At 36.3% G+C, this 17,545-nt stretch overlaps 1 protein-coding gene across 1 annotated transcript; it reads right to left on the bottom strand.

Annotated features, from left to right (window-relative positions):
* Window positions 1-3,443: 3,443 nt before the first annotated feature.
* Window positions 3,444-17,070, bottom strand: LOC145780351 (DNA repair protein RAD51 homolog 4-like). Its single transcript, XM_082592054.1, has 7 exons — window positions 16,917-17,070; window positions 10,651-10,712; window positions 9,668-9,868; window positions 8,563-8,675; window positions 7,897-8,105; window positions 7,279-7,401; window positions 3,444-6,318 (listed from the first exon to the last, which is right to left on the bottom strand). The coding sequence occupies exons 1-7, from the start codon at window positions 16,996-16,998 to the stop codon at window positions 6,101-6,103; spliced, it is 1,008 nt and encodes a 335-aa protein (XP_082448180.1). The 5' UTR covers window positions 16,999-17,070; the 3' UTR covers window positions 3,444-6,100.
* Window positions 17,071-17,545: the final 475 nt, after the last annotated feature.

The raw sequence follows: 17,545 nt of genomic DNA, 5'->3' as shown, positions 1-17,545 counted from the left end.
CAACTGAAAAAGCTTCGCCTAAAGCCGTCAGCTGTACCAAGAATATTTCCTGGTTTACCTGGTTATCTGACAAAGCAACCGCCACCTAAAAGATCCACTTCTACATCTACAGCGTCTGCAAGACTGAAAAAGGAAAATGATTTAAGAACTAAACGAACAATTTAGACTCGTTTAATGATTTGAAAAAAGTGATGAATGCACTAGATGAAATCTTTTTTGTTGTTGCTGTCTCCGTTGACAATCATGTTTGCAACAGGTATTTATTTCTGCATGAATTGGTTGTGATGAGAGCTGGGTAATGATATTTTTGACATGCTTTAATTTTTGACATACTTTTTTTTATTATTTTATATATATATATATATATATTTTTTTATATATATTTTTGACATACTCAGCAATCCTTCTGCTAAAAAGAAAATGCTCACTCTACCAAACTCACGCTCTGCTTTTGTTCGAGCCGTTAAAAATGCAGCAGAGACGTCATTCGGTTTGCAGGCTGATGTGGCTTGTTCAAAAGGCCACTGCAATTTCGAGTTGATTGGAAAAACTTCGTTTAATTGTTTTGCCAAAAATGAACTAAAACGTTTGAACGCTCCCAGGCGCGAGGAACCCGCGAAGATGGCTCGAACAGTACGCAAGCTTACGAGTGGTGGTTCACGCAAGACTGCAAATACTTGAATTTGTGTCATTGCCTAATTGTGGTTACAGTGTAAAGTTATGATATCTGATTGTCCAGTGATATTTATTGGTATTATTTTTGTTTGTGTACATAGCCTAGTAGCCAAGTTTATGAACAATAAGCCATTAGTCGTTTTTTTTTCTTTTGTGGATTCTACATGTAGCTTAATGAATTGGTTATTACTTACAATATTAATAACTTTGTCATCAACATAAGATTGACAATAATGTACAGATACAACTTTTGTGAAACGACGAATAAAACAGCCAGTGCAAAACAAACATTTTCTTGTGTAGTAACACCGCATTGTGCAATTCATTGTAGGCAACATGGTTAGCCCTTCAGTTGGACGGACGAATTTTGAGTTTCGCATCCCGTTAGTGTCTAGGTATCCCTGTAAAAAAGTTATTCCATTTTTGAGATTATACATGAACATTTCTATTGGGCCTTCATGGACCCTCTAAAACTAGTCCGCGGACCCCTTGGGGGTCCATGGACCCCAGTTTAAGAACCCCTGGTTTAGTGTAACAAGTTTGTGATGCCTTTGTGTAGGTTACCTTTTCACCCTAGGGTTGCACCCAGGGCCGGATTAAGGGTATTGTAGACCTAAGGCTGTTTACTAGAGAAGGGCCTAATTTTGCAAATCAAGCTACAAAAGTAATAAAAACACATAAGTTACATGAAAAATGGCTCATAATTGGTTTTGGAAACAAACACAATTTTTATTGTCAAGTTTGAAGCAGATGGAAAAAATTTTGGAAAGAAAGAAGTGGATAGTAGGTAGCCTACCTATGGTAGGCTAATACTTTACCTAATGACATTCTAAACCAGGGTTTTCAACCTTTTTCCCACCGCGACCCCCTTCAGAGCAATCAATGTAGTCTCGCGCCCCCCATAATTAAAAGTATTCAACAAAAGCATATTTAATGCAAATTTTAACCAAATTTGATTCAAACCGACATCCAGTTATGTTTAGTTTTGCTGTTCCAACGTAACTTCCGAAACGAAAAACGTTTTTTTGCGATGTTACCACGGCTTTTAGCCTATTGCATTTCCTCCGATTGTTATTTCCATTTTCTATCAAGCTTAGCTAGATAATAGAAGAAAAAATAATGAAAATAAATAATTAACGTTTTCGCACTTTCACCGGTTGAATTTATTGCAATCTTTTATGAATTTATTTAAATCAATTTCGGTGAGATGGTTGGTGCTGCATATTTTTAACTATTAAGTTTGTCAATGCGTGCACCTGTTGCTGAAAGACCTTCCATACAAAATACCCGACACCAATTTTTTTCAATGCCATTGAAAACGATAGTGAGAAATCTATATTTTGCATAGGATTCTACATAATTTTGCTGTTTGACCATAGCGTTGTTACTTGGTTAACGTTAGTCTGCACAAAACAACGTAAAAGAACTTGGTGAAAAATATCGAATGCTTTCCTTTCGTTAAAGCCTTTGCAATGTCTGAAAGCTTAAACAATATAATAACCTCAAGTAAAGGAATGGGCGATTGCGAAAAAAAACACAGTTTTTAATCTTTTCTAGCAAAAAATAATTGAAAACAATACACTGGAATTTCAAGCATCTCGCCAACCTCCGAAAAACGACTCGCGACTCCCAGGTTAAAAAGGCCTGCTCCAAACTCAATTTCGGTAAAAGTGGCGCCTACGTGGTTTTGGAAATGGACTCTTCATGTGTAGGCCTATTGACTGAACTCAGTCATTCGTTTTTAAGCAAAAACTGTAGCCTACTGTACTGGATCTGTATCACTACCAGCCTTACAAAAATTGAGGGCCGAATTTGTCCAGGGCCTAAGGCTATAGCCTTATTAGCCTAATGGTTAATCCGGCCCTGGGTGCACCGTGCACACCGGTTGAAAAGCACTGGGCTAGCTATGTGCTTTGTTGCCATCGTAAAAAATCAATGAGAAGATAAAAAAAATTGTTAGGCTACTGGCTTAGTTGGCGGAAGTGATGAATGGACTTTTAATTGTGGTGGTATTTGCTAATGTTGTTAATATTTATTACGTTTTAGCTAAAAAACGCTTTGGAAAATTGAACATTTTATTGACAAAAGCTAGCTTGTTATCTTTTAAATGACTAAATTAGTTTGTCAATTCAGCATTTTTCTTTGAAATAAGCAAAATATTTAGTCAAAAACTTTGACCCCCTCAAAATTATGGGCTGGCTACGTCACTGGGCACAATGAGACAAGACAACTTTAAAGACATAGGTGGCCGAGTGGTTAGCTCGTTGGGCTCGCAGTCGAGAGTCTGCATGTTCGACTCCAGCCACCCGCACTTGCTGTTGCTTCTCTGGGCAAGAAACTTTACGATAATTGCCTCTACCCAGTGATCGATTTCGAGTAATGGGTAGTACCAAATTTAAGTCATAAGTAGAGTAGACATTAGACAACTGGAAACAGACATTGCCGTCGGCTGCAGCGTGGGTCAGGTGTACGTCGGAAGGCGTACACCGATGCATAGCGCTCAAGTCCGCTTTCCCGCAATGCAGGATAAATATATGAACAAACAAACAAACAAAGGTGTAGGGGAAAGTTAGGTTTTGGGGTACGAAAAATAATCTTGCCCAAATATAATTAAATGCGTCCCAATATTTTTTGCGACAAAGCATAGACCACTTAATTTAAAATTCTACACTGCTACCAGCCTACCAATACCCTGGTATACACTATAAATGTAATTTGTCAACTACCTGCAGTATCTACACAATACACATTCTACGTTATCGTTTGCTTTATCTGACTTTGCTGAATGTGTGTATTTATACTCGCAACAAAATAAAAAATGTCAATACCAGTATCGCCGAAATAATGGGAAAGCATCACAACAATACAAATAACTCAACGCAGAAAAAACAGTTCACATCAACAAGATAATAATAACCTACATGTACTTCAATATTATACAACTTGTCATAAAGAATTAAAATCTTAACAAGTTAAAAGTTATTTTTAAAGTTTTAGAAACTAAACTTGTTAAGTAAATTACAATCTGAACTGAGCATTTTGATAAATTGTAAGTTATTTGTTTTGATATTATTGTAAAGTTAAGCACCACCTTCAAAGTCATTATTGGCCCATCTCGATTAGGATATATTTTTCATAAAATTTGCAAGCATCTAGATATTTTCAGATGTTGAAAATAAGTTGAAAAGTATTTCAAACTTTAATTTATGAACTAAACTTGCAGGCGACAATGTCAGCTGAGTATGTTGATATTGTAAGTTATACGTTTGAAGCATTACTTTCAATATTGAAGCACATTGAATTGGGATATATACTTTTCATAAAATTTGTAAACATCTGGGTATTTTCTGCTCAACTTTCAGTAACTCTCAACAAATTACACATTTATTTCTCTCACAACTTTAAACAAGCTCAATTTCAGTGGATTTCTTTCAAATTTTACATGCGTTAAATTCAACATAAAAATATAATTTTGATTGAGCGAAAAATCAGAAATAAGTTCAATTTTAATGAAATTTTTGAAACATGCTGAAAGTTCTTGCCCAAATTTTTATCAAACTGCCCCATATTTTTGACTAATGAAAAATTTAGGAGTGCCGTTGCATTTCCCTGCACCCCTAGCTCCTACGCCTATGTTTAAGGATACCAGTAGGCCTACTTGCTGCGAATATACAGCTACCGTAAAATGACTTCGGACTTTTTTGCGTACAGCAAAATTTACGCCAGTTTGTAGCTGTGCGTTTTACATCAGATCACACGACTAACAATAAGCATAATGACTAACAATGCAAAGATTGTGAAAAATGTGAAGAAGATTTTAATAATGACAAAATATTAGGAATCGTCGATTGTTTTTATTGAAAGGGGTCATTGTATACAAAATGTTAGTTTTTCTTGAAAATTTAGAAAGGTCCGAAGTCATTTTGCGGTAGCTGTAATTAAATTTGTTCCATTAAAAATGACAAAAATTAATGTATTTTCTGAGTAAATTTCGAGCCCCCTAATTTGCGGGCCCTGTGCGATCGTACGGTTCGCACACCACAAAGACCGGCACTGGTCCGGTACTCTGAGTGCAGGGCTTCCCTCGCAGAATGTATATCTACCAATTCGCACAAGGTACTGCATATTAACACTTATGTGCGAAATGCTGTGACAGTTATTAACTTTATTAAAAGTCGCACACTCAATAGGCTGTCCGTATTTTTGAAAATTTATGAGGTGAAATGGAATCGGAGTTAAAAACTCTTTTACTGTATCGCGAAGTGAGGTGGCTTTCAAAAGTCAAAGCTTTAAAATGGCTAGCCAATTAACGTTGAAAACCGAAATTGTGATTTTTCCAACAGAATAAAAATCAGTCTTGTCCACCATTTTCGCAATGACACCTAGCTTTTGAAATTATGCAAAATGTCAGATTAGCTTGAAAAACTGAACGAATTTAATTTGTTCCCCCTAGGAGAAAACATCAATATTTTGTATAAAATGTAAAATTGACGCGTTCATCAAAAAATTGAACATCTTGAAACCAAAATTTCAAAATGATTTATCTGAAATGTTCTCACTTCGCCTACCGTTCCAGCCTAACCAACATTGAAACCGCCTTGAGACCTGCATTAACAAACACTGAGCCACGGCTGGACTCGCTTTGTTCACACTGAATAAAAGTGTTTGCTTTTTTGTTTTGTTTCCACTAGGCTGCCCAGAGACTTTGTTGTTATGGTCAGAAATAAATAAAAACAAACTGAAATGAGAACAGTAAATTGTTTTTGGTTTTCGTTTTTCAATAAATATCACAAATGTATATTTCGCACTGTTCATCGTTTTAATCGTAAGGGGCCGCGAAACGTTTTAGGAGATTAAAAGGGGTCGCGAGCAAAAAAGTTTGGGAAGCCCTGCTCTAGTACATAAATGACATAGGTCTAATATAAAACATATATACGTAAAATATCAAGTCAGAAAATTCAAAAAGCATGTGAGTGACGAGATTTGGCATTACAGTAGTAGTAGCAATGTCAGTAGCCTACTGTAGTCGCAATGTCAAAACAGTAGGTTTTCTTTAGTACGTTTGATCAGGGCAACCCTGAAAGGGCTGTGAAATCGAGCGAAAAATCGACTCTGACTCTTCGGTTTATACCTGGCCCACTCCGGACACACCAAATCCCTTCGACTCCACAGCCCCGCACTTGATGCAACTAAACGCATGCAGGACACAGTTAATAATTAAATAGAAGCATTGTTAGGCTAATATTAGTATAGCATCATTAATAGCCTAGCGGTCACATACTTTTAAGAAAAATTCCGTAGAATAAATATAAGCAAAAAAGACAAAAAGCTTTACATTTGTTCACTTGCCATCAATTGTTTACTTTATTTTTTTCCCGACTAAACACAGTGTAGGTTCCTTCTGCATCCATGAGTGCTGAAAATGTTAAGTCCGATTGCTGTTTTCCACACCACGCTTACTGATTTTAAATGTCGTCAGTCGAGTTCCACTGCGTGTCGACTTGCTAACAATAGCCCGAACTGATTGATCAACGGGTTCATTGTCTGTCAACTGACTAGGCTCGTTGAAAGGTTCAAACAGTAATCGAACACTCGGCACAAAAGACCAGCAACGCCCCAACGCTGGTTTCATGGGATAACTGTCTGGAGAAAGCAAAAGTAATAAAAATTGAAGTCAGTTTATTCCCTGAGTGAAATCTGATAGCCGGGAATAGGTTACCATAAATGACATCACAATCAAAAATTGACTACGACAGGGTGACCCAAAAAGATGCGTACCCATGAAAATTTCAATTGTGACTTTGATTGAAAAGCTATTTATTTCAAATTACAACCACACATTATTCAGTTTATAGAAGACCATTGACCAGAGTTTCAGCCTTTTCTGTCAAATTTTAGTCAATTTATGGCTTTCCCAAGATGTTTTCCAAATATGAAAAAATCGAATAAAACGTGGGTACGCATCTTTTTGGGTCACCCTGTACTTTCGCATTATGCGTCTTCTGCGATAATAATAATAACTCAACACTTCAAAGTGCTCGAGCGTGGTTACAAAAATTTGAACGAGTACTACGCGTTTTGGATGATGAACTCTCTAGTAGCCTTCCAGTGTAGTCCAGGAACATCGTTCCAGATTTTTTACGATTGCCAGATATTATTTCTATTTTTTTTTTTCACATTTAATTTCACTAAGTTGTGATCAAAATGGAAATGGCTACTTTCACAAAAAGTCAAAAAATGACAAGAACAAACACTTCTGCTTTCAGGTAAAGGTTTAGAGTCCAATATAGAAAACAAGCAATAATTTGAAAAAGATTGTAAACAGTAATTTTATTGTTCATCATTTTGTATTAAGCCACAGACAGTTTTTGTTGACGACACCGACTCTGGACGCGTCGAAGTCCCTCCGACTCCACGGCCCTGGTTAGCAACCAATAGAAACCTTCAATAAGAGATAGCATGTAATAGTTTATCTATTCTTGCAAATTCGTCCATGTGCATTTCGTCTTAGCTAAATACTACACCTTAATAATCTAATCAAATGCTCTATGCACCTACACGTGATATGTATTCTTGCGAACGATGTTGCAAGAACTAGATTACCTGCTGCACGTGAAGGGAAAGTTCCGGTTGACGACACAACATGATTGGTTATCACAACAGCGACAGCAAATTCTTTGGCGAGTGAGTTTAAGTTTCTTCCAAAGTCTTGGAGCATAGCTAACCCTGTAACGACAATTGACATTCAGTAGCAGAGCGAATATAAAGTTTACCAAAAAGTCAGGGAACCAAAAAAGTCTGAGCAAAAGTAGCCTACCAGACCAAAATAGAAAGAATTATGGCTTGGCATCACTTGCATGTATCATTTCGTTGCCTTTCCTCGTTTCTACCAATACGTGTTTTTTTAGTTTTCAAAGTCAAATTTTCCGCATCCAATGCAAAAACTTGTCTCCTGCTCCTATTGTGTAAATATACACTGTCAAGTCAAGGTGTTTCAAAGTTAAAAGCATGCATCTTGTCTGTCTTGAGCATCGTGTCTTGAATACAAACAAATTGTACATACTGATCGACAAAATGAATACATGTCGAATCCTTAATTGTAAAATCTTAAAGATAAGTCAACTGAACTGTAATATAATTCCAGGCTTACAATATTCGTCCCCACACGACCAGAAAGAGCTTCACCAAACAAACGATTCGAGGTGCTACATCAGCTCTCACCTTCAACGTATGTTCCACTGAAAAACCGAGGCGACAGGACTGCTGCAACGGAATCGATCACGATGAGTTTTATTGATGAATAAAATGAATCTTCGCGGTTTTGGAGACCTGTGCGAATTTTGTCAAGCATCTCTAGCAGTTCAGAAAGAACAACGCACTGACACAACTTTATTCGATTCAGCGCAGATGGCAAACTTATGTTAGAGAATCTACAAAATAAAAAAAAGTTTATAAAACCGAAAAAAGTCGGTTTATGTTTCTAACACAAGAATGCTATCGATAGAGAAAAAAGCTCAAAATGCATATTACCATGCAAATAATACAAAATTATTTGTCATTTTTGCCTCTACAAGCAGAAGAAACTGCCAGCAATAAATTTTCCGATGTTTTCTCAGTTCGAGGATAAAGATTCAACCAACAATTCCAGATGTGATTTCACTACTACAGGATATGACAAAATGCTATGCTCAAATGCTATTTCATACAAAAATCATACTTAACGTGCTTTTTGGCTATAGCACATGTGTAGTTGTGTACAGGAATGTTAGCTTTAAAATATCAATGTTAAATCCACTACGTGTGTTATTTGCTTGTTTCAATATGTTTGCGTTTGATACAGCACACTAATCTCAACTTTCCCAGAGTCAACAAGGTTGCAGTGATTACCGCGTCATAAAAATTTCAGCTATTCTTCTCACAGACCAACCGCCAGTGGTGTCGATGCAGATGACATTTTGATCAAGACTGGCTGCAACGTTGATTGCCAGTGTCTTACAGAACTGTAAGCACAAATGCTTTCACATAATTTCTGTCACTTTCATGACAAATAATTTGTAACAAATAAACTTGCTGATGACAGTGCCACATTAAACTATAAATTAATAATGCTCTCCATGCATGCATGGTGCAATGGGGCATCTATGTTGCAGAAAACAATGAATATTGTTAAACGATACATAATTGTGTTATGAGTTTTGCAGACATGTGTAGAAAGAGCGTAATAATTTTACATAAATGTGTACACAACTGGCTTCAATAAAAAGATTACAATAAATTTGTTGAAAATTGTATTGTCCTTAACAGTCTACACAGCACAGTTTTAAAAAAATATAAAAACAAATGAAGGAAAAGTCAACAAACTTTCAAAGCCTCTGCCAGTCATGGATACCGATAGAGAATTAGAGATGCAATTATTCCAGAAATTATACAAAAGTTTGTTAAGGCTTAGTTGCATACACAATTCATTTCTTTGTGATAATTCAACATTAAATATGACAAAGCAAAAAAAAATGTTCCTGGATTAGTTTAGCAGAAGTTTAGTGGCTTCTAGCTACACAATCTTGTATAGGGCAGCCCTACACATCTAAAATGATTTCAAGTAACTTTTTTAATTTAACTTTAAACCTTGCTATGTCATCACATTGCCACTCCGATAATACTTCTTTCAAATCTCCCAGTTTCTTGACACTTTGCTGGTATTGCACAAAACAGGATTTACTATCCATTTCCTAATTTTGGTATTTAAAGCGTTCTTTGAACTTAAAGGAGAAGTTTCGATTTTACCCAAACTGTGGAAATTTACCGCAATTTGGCAACAACTGATAAATATTAAATATATACATCATTTATATCACGGTAATTACCATAAAATAAATGGAAGGAGAGAGCTATCAAAGTTAACCAACAACACAGACAGAGAAATACAAAGTGCAAGTTTTTATGGCACAAACTTAAAATTTACACAAACAGCTTAACTTACATCTTCCCATACCTGAGTTTTTCCTGCTACCGAAACACCTGTAATTTCTGTGACTTCACCAGTGTAGATACCACAATCTAAAGATTCATCCAAGTTGGAGCAACCAGTAGATAAGACAGCAACTGTGTTGATAGTTTCATCATAAAGATTTAATCCATTAATAGGAAATGCAGAGTATTGTGCAAGCAAGACACGTCTGATCGCTAAAACCTTCTGCAAAAATATTCATAACACCGAAATGAAACGTACGTCAGATATGCAAAAATTAAATTGTTATTTTGCTGTTAAAGACACAAATACTGTTATTTTAACAATGTAAAATATATATACTTCAATGTAATAAGTGAGCTGCTTTTGCAGTGTGGGAAATATACTGCTTCTAAGTTTGAGAATACTTTGAAATCAAAACTAGATCTCCTAATAGCCTACTTCTGTCATACTAAAAATCAATCAAAATCTTATTGGTGTAATGTATTGGAACTGCATCGTTGCACTCTTAATTTTGTGTGGGAATTTGCCCTTACCAGTGTCTCACATTTTGCTTTATGCACTTTTCATGATGTCATAATTGGTCGCCTTTAATTAGGCTTCCTTGACAGTGTTGCGTCAGTTTTTTACATTCATTACGTTATTACAATTATAAGTTCAATCGACTTAGTGTTGGAGTCATGTTGTAGTTGTCGAAGTCTGTACAACATTACATGGTGTCAGAAGTGGGATTCAAACCCACGCCTCCATTCGGAGACCAAAATGCGACATTACAATTGGAAACGAAAATAGGGTCAGTCTCTAGTAGTATCAGTCTCAAACAATCTTAACAAACATAAGAAGCAGAAAATAATTTAAAGGCATAGGCCATTAGGCCTACAACATACATCTAAAAGCTGCTTATTATGCAAACAAGCAAAAAATTAAATGATTGTAGAAATAGGAGCCATGTTTACAAAATTTTGCAAACTTAACAGATGTGTAGCCTACCTACGCAATAAGTGTACCTTGTAAGACAACCCACATGAAGATGTAATTTTTTCAGGATCCGTTGTGACAAAATCCAGCACTGCAAATATTAAATATTTTTCATTTTAATATAGTTTTTACAACAACCTGTGCTATCAATACTGTAAGTTATTATTAATACTTCCATTATAAGCATAGTTTTGTTTCTTATATTTACCAAAACCAATAGACATTCTTATAAATTGTGTTTTTATCATCATTGTCACGTTAGTTAATTCATCATTGTCGTCCTTTAAAAAAACTTTACCCAAATCTTTTGTTGATACTAATTACAGTTGTTTATTTTAATTCAACTGATAGGGGTGATAGCTTTTGAAAAAGTTTAACTTCTCCACCCAGCACTAACATGGATGATAGAAGTGTATCCATTGAAGACAGCAGAATAAAACAATATCACTATTCATCAAGTAATAAGACAATATTAAAGATATTGCAGCATATTAAGTAGGGCCTGGCAGTGGCGTAACCAAGGGGGGGAGGGTTTGGGGGCTACACCCCCCCCCCTTTGGCACGCGTGTGACGTCACGATATTGAGAATGATGCTGTCAGTCTTTTTTATGCTTGAGAATGATGCTTTCAGTTTAAAAAAAATTGCCTAATTTTAAACAAAACTGCATTAAAAGAGCGAGTTTTGCCAATACCAAACATTCAAACATCTCAGCCAGAAATTAGCAACAAGAAAACATAGAGACTTAGCTTTATTTCCGAAAAATGCCAAAGAAAACATGATCTTATCCTTTTGCTATGCCACCGGACAGCACCATTTTTACAGGAATATTTATACCCACATTTTTGTTGAAAATGCTCTCAGAATGAACCAAATTCAAAGTAATTTTTTTAAATGTTTAGGGGAAGGCCCCCCAGACCCCCCGCCGCTGGCTCGTTAAAAATTTCAAATTTGTCAAATATCGTCAAAAATTTTAAGCCATTGAAAACAAAAACTTGTGATTTTACAAATTGTGGTGTATGGGAGACTGGGGATAGTTCGGACGCGGGGATACCTCGGATAAGGCATTTGACGTCACAGTAGAGTATTGTTAAATCACGTTTACCAAAGCTTTGTGGCTCCATTACAAATCAGGATAAAGTTTGCAAGTATGTCTGGTTTTCTTAGAAAGTTGAGGCTGAAAAAGTAATTTTATCAGTGATATCAAGATTTTAAAATTGTACGTGTAAGGTCATAATTCCGTTGCAGTTAACCAAAACAAACTTTTTATTGATTGAGGTTGTAGTTAGAAAGCTATACTCAGATAAGTAAGTGATGATTTTGACCACCAGTTAATCAGGTAGCCATATTTTCTTCATTTACCTGTAGTCACGTGGTTGGGGATACTTCAGACACAATGGCCGAAGTATCCCCAGAGAAAAATCAAACTTAAACAAAATCTTATTTTCAGATCTTTTGAATAATTTATTGGATTTTAAAGACATAATGGTTCGAACAAATAAAAGAAAAACAAATATTCTGTAATAACTGTCAAATCAACTCAAAGCGTCTGCATAAAATTGCTGTCCGAGATGACCCCAGGCATGTCCGAAATTACTCCGGTACCGGGGTGACTTCGGACATTTGAGGACCGTAGAAATTATGCTTTTTATAAACATTTCCGGTTTTCTGAAACAAACGATACTCCTACCCTTTTTTGGCAAAACTTTAAGGTTTACAACAAAATAACATTTACGAACTTGCTGTGTAATTTAAAAAAAATAGGCAGTGGCTATTCGACCGGCGCCGGTCTTTGAATCTGAAACACTATTTGACCGTCATTACGTCATTATACAGTCACTTTTTCTCTTTCAAAGCAAAAGACGAGAAGCGTGTATGTATATAAGTTCTAAATCCGACTATTGTGTTCAACTCGTTACGTGGCGCGGGCGACACTACATTTACATACCATTACCATTTTTTTAAAAGAAGCATTGTATATAACTAACTTGTTGAGAGCAAAAATGTAATGCTTCGTTCGGCAAACACGGGGTCACATCAATCAATCATTTTATTTTTCGTCATTAACGCGTCCGGGAAAAAAAAGATACTTGGTCACAGCGGTAAACCATAATCTCTTCGTGGGAAAATTTTAACATAAAGTTCCCGAATCCGTTCGTCTGTATATAATGACCGAAGAAACACACACTTGAACTTCTTTTCAAACAATGTATTTCTGTAAAATTAGCCCGCGGCTATCGAAATGGGGTGCAACGCGATACACCTCTAAAACTGTCACTACGATACAGATTACTTGGATAAAAGACGGAGAATTTGTCCAGCTAGCAAGCACCAAATAAACCAGTTAAATGTGCGACCGACTTCCAACAAACAACTTCGAGAATGAATCAGAAAAATTTGTGATAACTCAAAGGCACGAGAGCAGTTCGTGACGCAATATTTCATGTCCAAACAGGTCTCAAACTGAAACAGGTTTAAACCGGTTTGACACAGTCTTACGAACGATGGCGCAATTTTGGCTCATGTTTTAGGAATTTCCATGACGTAATATTCAGTAGACTTGAACGGTTTTTATATGACGTTTGACCAGGCGAACAACCGTCTGGAACAATACTAACTATAAAAGTCGATATAGACCTACCAGCACGTTAATGAACGAGAAAAGGTGGCAAAACCTTGAAAGGTTTAAAACGTGCCTGAATGAAAAATTATGTAGTAGGCTATATATCAGTAGTTAGCACGGCCACAAACGGAAAATTACCCAGAGAAATTCTTAAATTCCAGCAAATTAATAATAATATAATAATAATAATGCTTTTATTTGCGCCCATTGCGATAACATACAGTACACTGCGATCACAGATGCGATACAACAGACGACAGGAAGCAGCGAAGTAACATATAGTCTTCGAGTCAGCTGCTCCCTTTATTTTGGCTTGCCTTTAAGTGTCATTCGCCGAGACACAGCCGTGTGCTCTGGAGCGGTGTCGAACCCACGTCCTTTCGAACGTCGCGCAGACGTTCTCACCACTCGGCTACGCAGCCAGCGATTAAAAAATTTAATTAAAAATTAAAAAAACTCTAAAAAAAAATTAAAAAAACTTTAACTTTATTTATTACTGACATTTGAAAAGACATAAAAAATTGGGCTGTAGGCAACTCAAATTAAAAATTGACTACAAAAATGCACTTCCTGTCAAAATTTAGTTAAAAAAAAATAAATAAAAAAGGAACGCTTCCAGGTAGTATCGAACTCAGTCCTTCTAGAGTAGGAGCCGGCGACGTATCGCACGCGCCACGTACCGAGTTGAATAAAATGGTTGGATTTAGAACTTATATGCGCGCTTCTCGTCTTTTGCTTTGAAAGAGAAAAAGAAAAAAGTGACTGTATAGTGACGTCATGACCGGCCAAATAGTGTTTCAAATTCAAAGACCGGTGCCGGTCAATTAGCCACTGCCAAAAAAATATGGGCTGTTTTCAAAAAATCGTCCGAGCTATCCCCGATCTCCCCCCTGCTAGGAAGAGCAAATTCCTAACCTTCACCCTGGCAACAGCTGCCACAAAACAATACTTCTTGTTCCCAACCATGGCAACCAGAGCAGTAAATTTACGGTCCACGACATTAAGGCGCGAACAAAACGGCGCGAGACAAAAAGGCGCAGAAAAAAGGGCGCAGAGACAAAATGGCGCAGAGGCAAAACGGCGCAGACAAAACGGCGCCAAAGTCAATGTAACAATTTTTTTTTCTTTTGAAAATACTTAACTCAAGCGCGAAGGTTGATCAATAATAGTTTTGATTCAAACGCGTTGCTCACTTCAAGTTCATTTGGGAAGCACGAAATAACATTATTGTAAAGAGAAACTGCTGTGCAATAATATCTAATTTGTGATAATTAAATAAGTTCAATAACACTCAATGACATTCTTAATTCAAATGCGTTGCTCCTTATATTTGAAGTCAAGTTCAGTCGGGAAGTAAAGACCACATTTGGTCGGGGAGCAATTTGAAACAGCGTACATTTGTTTGCAATAAGTTCAAAGATTGTGTCGCATCATTTTCAAGACAAAATACGGCGAGATTAATATTCCCGCATCACACTTTGCGTTCTGTCTCTCACACTAACAACCGTGACGGCTTATCAACTGCCAAGAAACTATTTATTCTGTAATTATCCAGCTGGCAAAAGTGCGACCACAGTGCTTAGATGTGAAAATTGTTTGTTTTGAAAGGTACGAAGATCGGAAACAAATGTTTGCTTGAGATGTAGGCAGATTTGGCTACAAGCCGCAAAAATATATTCTTACACAGCTAACAATTCCATTGATTTTGCATTGATGTTGATTCAAAGTCTGGCAACGTTGAATCAAAGTTATAGTGGGGGATATTGTTACCTGGATAATTGCTTTGTAGTACAGAATTAGCGCACGTGACAGTTCAGAGAGATGGGTGTCAAAGATAGGATGCAAATCAATACCACAGTTGGACGGAATCTATGGCAAACCAGACGGGTTTTATTTTTACTTTTCGAGCTGGGTACAAATTGCAACGGTTTGCCGATGATTAGCAAAATCAGGAATTGTTTATTTACTACGTTTCTGCAGTAATTGTAAATGGGCGTAATTGTTGAGAAGGTGTCTGTGCTGACTAGGCAGCAACGCACATTACAACTGATACTTCATACAACTGTTTACAACTCTGGTTAAACTTTAAAGAGTTTACTAGTTCTGTGTCACATTAACACTATGATGTATGTTCCAGCCAGCAAAACTGGTCCTTTTTACATTGATTTATCGTCAGCAGACATTGAAACAATATAAAAAAGACCATCTTTGCTGACTGGGAGAGCATGTACGATCAAAGCATTTTTCTACAAACTGCGGCAATCGGACTTGTTTTCATCTCACCGACCTCTGTGATGTCACAACGGGAACTTTGACTGTTGAAGTTTTTGATTCAAGCGTGCTATTTTTAGCTCCTTACCAGCTGTGTAGTTTTGAGAATGGAATGTGGCCTACGAAAATAGTGGTAAGGTAGAAAAACACGGTTCACACTCATTGCTTGTTTTGAAATCGCCAAGGTTTTTTTTTTCAAGTCTTTTGCGCTGTCTGGTAAAATAATTAATTTGCAATGTTCCTCAACTGAACGAAACTGCACAAATGAAATTACGCACTGCATTTCACAACAGTAGGCTACTTTTTTTCAGCAATTAAAAAAAAATTCTCCAAAGTTTTCTGGTTTAAACTTTTGGACATGCTTTCCAACACTTCCCTCCAAAGCCGAAATAATTTGTCCGTGTCCATTCCTTGGAGGCCAGTCGCCGACGGATGACATCAAAAGCATTTAAACTTCTTTAAGGAGCAACGCATTTGAATTAAGAATGTCATTGAGTGTTATTGAACTCATTTAATTATCACAAATTAGATATTATTGCACAGCAGTTTCTCTTTACAATAATGTTATTCGTGCTTCCCAAATGAACTTGAAGTGAGCAACGCGTTTGAATCAAAACTATTATTGATCAACTATAGCGCTTGAGTTAAGTATTTTCAAAAGAAAAAAAAATTGTTACATTGACTTTGGCGCCGTTTTGTCTGCGCCGTTTTGCCTCTGCGCCATTTTGTCTCTGCGCCCTTTTTTCTGCGCCTTTTTGTCTCGCGCCGTTTTGTTCGCGCCTTAATGTCCTGCTTCGGTAAATTTAGCCACTTTGTATTAAAGGCTGATAAACACAATATCACAATTGTAATATTGTGATTGCGATAGAACTACATTGTCCAAAAAAAGGCCACTAACATAAAACAATTTTGTGAAACGTGTTAAAAACAGTGATATGACTTGATACACATAATAAGCACCAAGTTGAGAACAAATGATGTATATTTCAAAACATTTGAAAAGTCGGATGAATAATAAAAAACAGCATGACAAGCTGCAAAGTGCAAACCTATTTCTACAATAAAGCAACATGATAAGCTATCTAAAGTCTTGAATATATAAAAAAAAGTGGTAAAAGCAAATTTTTTTTCAAGTTGGGGCATAAGTTATATTCAAGTATAAATAGATTAAATATCAAATTAAATCAAATATTTAAAATTAGATTATAATAACAATATTAGATGTTGTACCCGTAAACACTGAAGTGGTTTTTCATCATTCTGATGTATATAACGTTATCCAAATCAAAGTTGTAGGTAGTTTATATTTTCAAAATTGATAAAGGCTGGGCAAGAGCATTGATTAAATAGTATAGCCTAAGGTCACAGCTAGTACTGTAAAACCTTCAAAACACTACTGGTACCTTCGCATATTCCACCAGATTTCAGCAGCGAAAGCATGTGTGGTGTTAACAGATGACATACTTCTGTGGTAAGCTGTGGCATGTTGATAATGGTAGCATAGGGAAACAACACAAAATAAAACAGTAATAAACAGTCTACAGCAGAGTAGGCTGATTGAGCTGAAATAATGAAATTATGAAATCAGTCAGTGGCGCCAAAAGCTATGAAGGTATCCAAACAGGGGATTTTGGTCTTACGTCATAGAATATTTTTACAAAGGATGAGAGAGAGAGAGAGAAACCTTTTATTTTGTCTGTTGCGAGAAAAGTATACTGTACAAAATATAGACAATGCAAATAAAATAGCACCATAACTAGAATCTACAACAGACAGGAAGCAGCGAAAGACTATATTAGTCATCGAGTCAGCTGCTTCCCGTGTTTTTAATGTGACAAATGTCAAACATCGGCATTACGTTGAAACCAAGATATGCGTTAAAATAGGATAAGCTTAAGTTCCGTAAAAAATGAAAACATAAAGTTGTTTACTGCTGCGACAGTCAAGTGAATTGCTGTGATTTTATTCAAATATCAAAAAATATCATGCCCTACAAAAGTAGTAAGTTTTGAGAAAAAAAAACAAACAAAAA

Source organism: Aplidium turbinatum, chromosome 1 (assembly GCF_918807975.1).
Source record: "Aplidium turbinatum chromosome 1, kaAplTurb1.1, whole genome shotgun sequence".
Taxonomy (NCBI): domain Eukaryota; kingdom Metazoa; phylum Chordata; class Ascidiacea; order Aplousobranchia; family Polyclinidae; genus Aplidium; species Aplidium turbinatum.
This window is presented reverse-complemented; position numbering and strand designations above follow the sequence as displayed.

Excerpts from the sequence above, each read along its gene's own strand:
- LOC145780351 (XM_082592054.1), bottom strand. The coding sequence starts at position 16,998 with ATGCCACAGCTTACCACAGAAGTATGTCATCTGTTAACACCACACATG. Across the intron at positions 8,676-9,667 it reads CGGTAGCAGGAAAAACTCAG|TTCTGTAAGACACTGGCAAT; the intron begins GTATGGGAAGAT and ends TTGTGCTTACAG. Across the intron at positions 8,106-8,562 it reads GCTGAAATTTTTATGACGCG|ATTCTCTAACATAAGTTTGC; the intron begins GTAATCACTGCA and ends TTTATTTTGTAG.